The 3,842-nt window shown below is 37.4% G+C and overlaps 1 protein-coding gene across 1 annotated transcript in view; it reads left to right on the forward strand.

The window, feature by feature from the left end:
• The window catches only part of PIK3C2G (phosphatidylinositol-4-phosphate 3-kinase, catalytic subunit type 2 gamma), a 576,625-nt gene that overhangs the window by 499,350 nt on the left and 73,433 nt on the right, over positions 1-3,842 (forward strand). The window contains exon 29 of the mRNA XM_006888484.1: positions 2,521-2,596. Coding sequence (XP_006888546.1) covers positions 2,521-2,596 — 76 coding nt within the window. The remainder of the gene's footprint in view (positions 1-2,520; positions 2,597-3,842) is intronic.

Here is a 3,842-nt window from a genome sequence, read left to right on the forward strand (position 1 = left end):
TGACAGCTTGTCAGAGATATTTTTTTTCTGTGTCCAGTGTCTCTTAAGTTTACTTGTACTGTCTCCGAAGGGAAGGTGATGTGTCCTGTAGAACTCCTGTATAGATTGTGTTTTTCTTCTTGCCCGAGGGTCCAAATGGTTTAGGCTCCGCCTTGGGGCTTGTTACCTAGAGGCGTGTCAGAAGCTATTGTGGAGGTCCTCTGTAGTGCCTGGCCTCAGCTGCTAAGTATAAATTATTAGAAGGACAATAGGAAGAGATGAAAGTAGGAAAATGTCTTTAATTAAATTTTGTCCTCTAAAAAACACATGTTTCGGTTTGGTTAGGCCATGATTCTCAATGGTTTGGCAGTTATCAATCAGAATCAACTCAATGCAACTAGTTTTCCAAATAAAGATTGGTTATTTGGTTTTTCAGATTTCATTTTATTTGTAAATAAAGTGTTTTCATGATTATCAGGGACAGGAGGGTAGAAGGAACAGGAACACACTGCTTAAGGAACACTGAGATGTCTCTGTTCCCAACACCCTAGCACCAATGAGCAGATGTATGATGCTGGAGCCTTCATACTTCCTCACATCCTTGATCCAGTGAGGCATGGACAGAAAGGAGCTTCTCTTGATCATACCATATGAAAGAATGGCTCTATTGACACTGCATTTGTTACTCTGGGTAGTGGTGTGAAACCTCTACAGGCCGGCTATGTCCCCAAACTTCAGCTTGACTCACTTGGCCTAGCTCTCCAGCGTCTTTATGGCAAAGTGGATGCAGAATGTCCTGCCCTGGTGCTCTGAGAAGGAATACGTCTTGAAGTGTTGCACGACACACATCTTGCCCACACTTGCATTCCCCACTAGCACCAGCTTGACCAGGAAAACATACTATTCTTCTTGTTCCTCGCGTCCTGGACTGGCCCACCATGACCTCATGGAGCCAAAGAGCCAGCCTAGGTTCATGGAGGCTACAGGCCGCCTCAGCCAGGTCCTGGTCCACCATGGAACTTTGCACGGGTCTGTTTCTTGGTGCCTTAGTTGCCTAATTCTTACTGTGCAGTTTTGAAGTTCTGCTTATAAAGCATAGGCCTTGTTCCCGTTTCCTGAGACGTTGTAATGGATCTGCCCCTTTTGGAAAGGGTGGTCAGGCAGCAGGGCAGATTCCACCATAAAGTCTGTATTTTGGGGGAAGAGGCAGGGACAACATGGAACAATTGGAGCACCTGGTGAACTTGGGCTGCCAACAGCTGACCTCACTGTGGTTATATTTTCTTCTTTGTGAGAAAGAGAAATACAAAGAAAAAGAATGAAGATGATTATATAATAAATGGAAATTGTGCAAGGCTTCTAGAATGGAAAATAAAAGAATCTAGGACACAGATAAATAGATCAGGATTGGATGAAAATGTACTTCTTCCTCTGTAATAGGAAGGAAAGAGAAAGATGTTTATGAATCTATAGAATATATGTCATGAAAATAATATGTATGGTCTATGATAGAAAAGGTTAAATTTCTTGCAGAAAAGTACTCACAAGAGTAAGTTCAAGGTTCCTACAGGAGTTTTGACAGAGCCATTAGATAGAATGAGAGAAGGCTAGTTGAGGGGACTGTCAGACACTGTTGACAGCTACTATGCATCAACTCTGCAATAACAAGAGAAAACAATCAATTATTCAGTAGTATTGTTCAGAGTCTTATGGGGAGGCCTGCTTTGATTATTTAATGGCTTGAAATAAAATGAGTGCCAACATCACTAAGATAAAACTCTTCCAGATTCATCATTCAGCCCATTCATTTGGAATGCAGGTTAAATATCAATTTAGACAGTTTTATCCCCCAAAAAAGAGCCCTCACTTTTCTACTAAAGTTGTAGATAAGTAGAAGAGTTACTGCAACAATGGCTTTAAGCACAGCTAAATAGTAAATATGGTGCTGAATCAGGCAATGTTTTGATCTGTTATTCAATGTTCAGTTTTCAACAAGATGAATAAATGGGTGACATATAACAAAACAACAGATAAAACTGTTAAAACATTTACTGAAAGTCTTCTTCATTGAATTGTGCCCTAAAAAGGGAGCTCGCCCTATGCATTTTTCTCTCAAAATACCCCCTAACATTTCTCAGTGTGGTAGTTATAGATGAACAATACTAGATGAACATCTACAGACTTTAACACTGAAAAGTGGTAGTTACAAAGCAATAATTTATGTGCTATTATTAAGAGCAGTTTTTCTTAGAAAACCTTGTCCAGGGGCACACCTTACCTAGACAAAAGAAATGTATGATTCATGCATAACCACAAAATGCAAGAACAGAATTATTGATGGTAAACTCGAAAAGCACGACACACCTCAACCTCATGAAGAAACATAATCAGAATAAAAATTATAACATTAACTTAATAAACTTTCTAATATAATTTATTTATCAATAAAGATATTACTCTCTCTACATATGCAATGTTTTCATAGAATAATGAATATAATAGCAAACATAAAATGTTGTAAAATCTTTTTTTGTTTTCCAGAGTGACTATGTACTTAGCTTTTTCCTTGCTGAACCTGTCCAGCAGACAATTGAAGAACCACCATTTCTCAGCCTGGGCAAGTAAAGTCTTTAATGCTTTGTGAAATTACTAGCTCTTAATAGTATTGTATTAAAGAAAGATCTCTACTATAATTTTTTTCAATATTTAAATTACAATCCCTCTTTGGGAGTAAAACTTTAAGAGGATCTTCTACAAGTTTTAAAACTTAACTCTTTAGAATATGTTCTTTTTCAAGTTAAATTAAACCCACCTCTTTTTGTCCAAATATATTAACTATATAATGTCACACAATTAATTTCTTTTCATCCATTTTGCATTAAAATGGAATTGCATATCAGAAACAGAGATCCTCTCTTACCCTTTGGATGAATCTTACAGGTTAGTTCACACTGTGAGGGTGTTTGAAAATACCAACACAGGAACAGCAGCACAACCTGTTGACTTAGCTCAAATTTGCTGGAAGTTGTCTAGCCTGAGAAAGTGTTCTGTGGACTAAACATGCAGCTTCATCAATCCTGGCCCCTTTCCCCCCAGTTTCTGCCAAACTGGCCTGCATATCTATGATCACATAAGTCATTGCCCTGATGGATTTTAGTCTCTAGAGGATTTTATACCCTAGGGACATAGAGGAGCTAATGAACTAAGCCACAGATGAAACTGTTAATGTTAGAAATCATGGACTTATACAGCAGGTTAAGCATTTGCGACCACATTGAATCAAGATTTCTCTTAATTGGCCTGCTACTAATCTTAGCAGAACAAATAATACAAACAGTTGACTACAACTCATAACAACATCATGAACAGAAATGAACCTTGCCCTTTTCTGGCATATCCTCACAATAGTCTTATTTTTGCTGCCATTCGAGAATCTACTTCCTCCTCAATGCATATTCTAAACAGCTAGATCAGGCCATATAGCATAATTGTTTTTTAAGCAATATATTTCTATTTGTGGCCACTTTCCTCCCTATCTTTTAATTGAAAGTAACTATAAATCAAATACCTATTTCTCCACTTTGCTTTGCTTTGAAAATGAAAAATTCCTCACCATAGAACCGACTCATAGCTGACCCTCCTGTGTGTTTCCAAGATTGTAAATCTTCCGAGAGATTGTCCTCTTTCTCATATATGTTACTTAGGTGATTTGTACATTACTCCTTTTCTTCATTTTATTCATATGTGATATTCATTTTTTACACTTTCACTATAGAGCCAAACCATAAATAAGATTAGATAAAGAAAACAATTTCCTAATTTTATAGCACTTATCTAAAGGGATGGTATAAAATATAAAATAA

This window comes from Elephantulus edwardii, unplaced genomic scaffold, assembly GCF_000299155.1.
Source record: "Elephantulus edwardii isolate Elephantulus edwardi_28Jun2011 unplaced genomic scaffold, EleEdw1.0 scaffold00067, whole genome shotgun sequence".
NCBI lineage: Eukaryota > Metazoa > Chordata > Mammalia > Macroscelidea > Macroscelididae > Elephantulus > Elephantulus edwardii.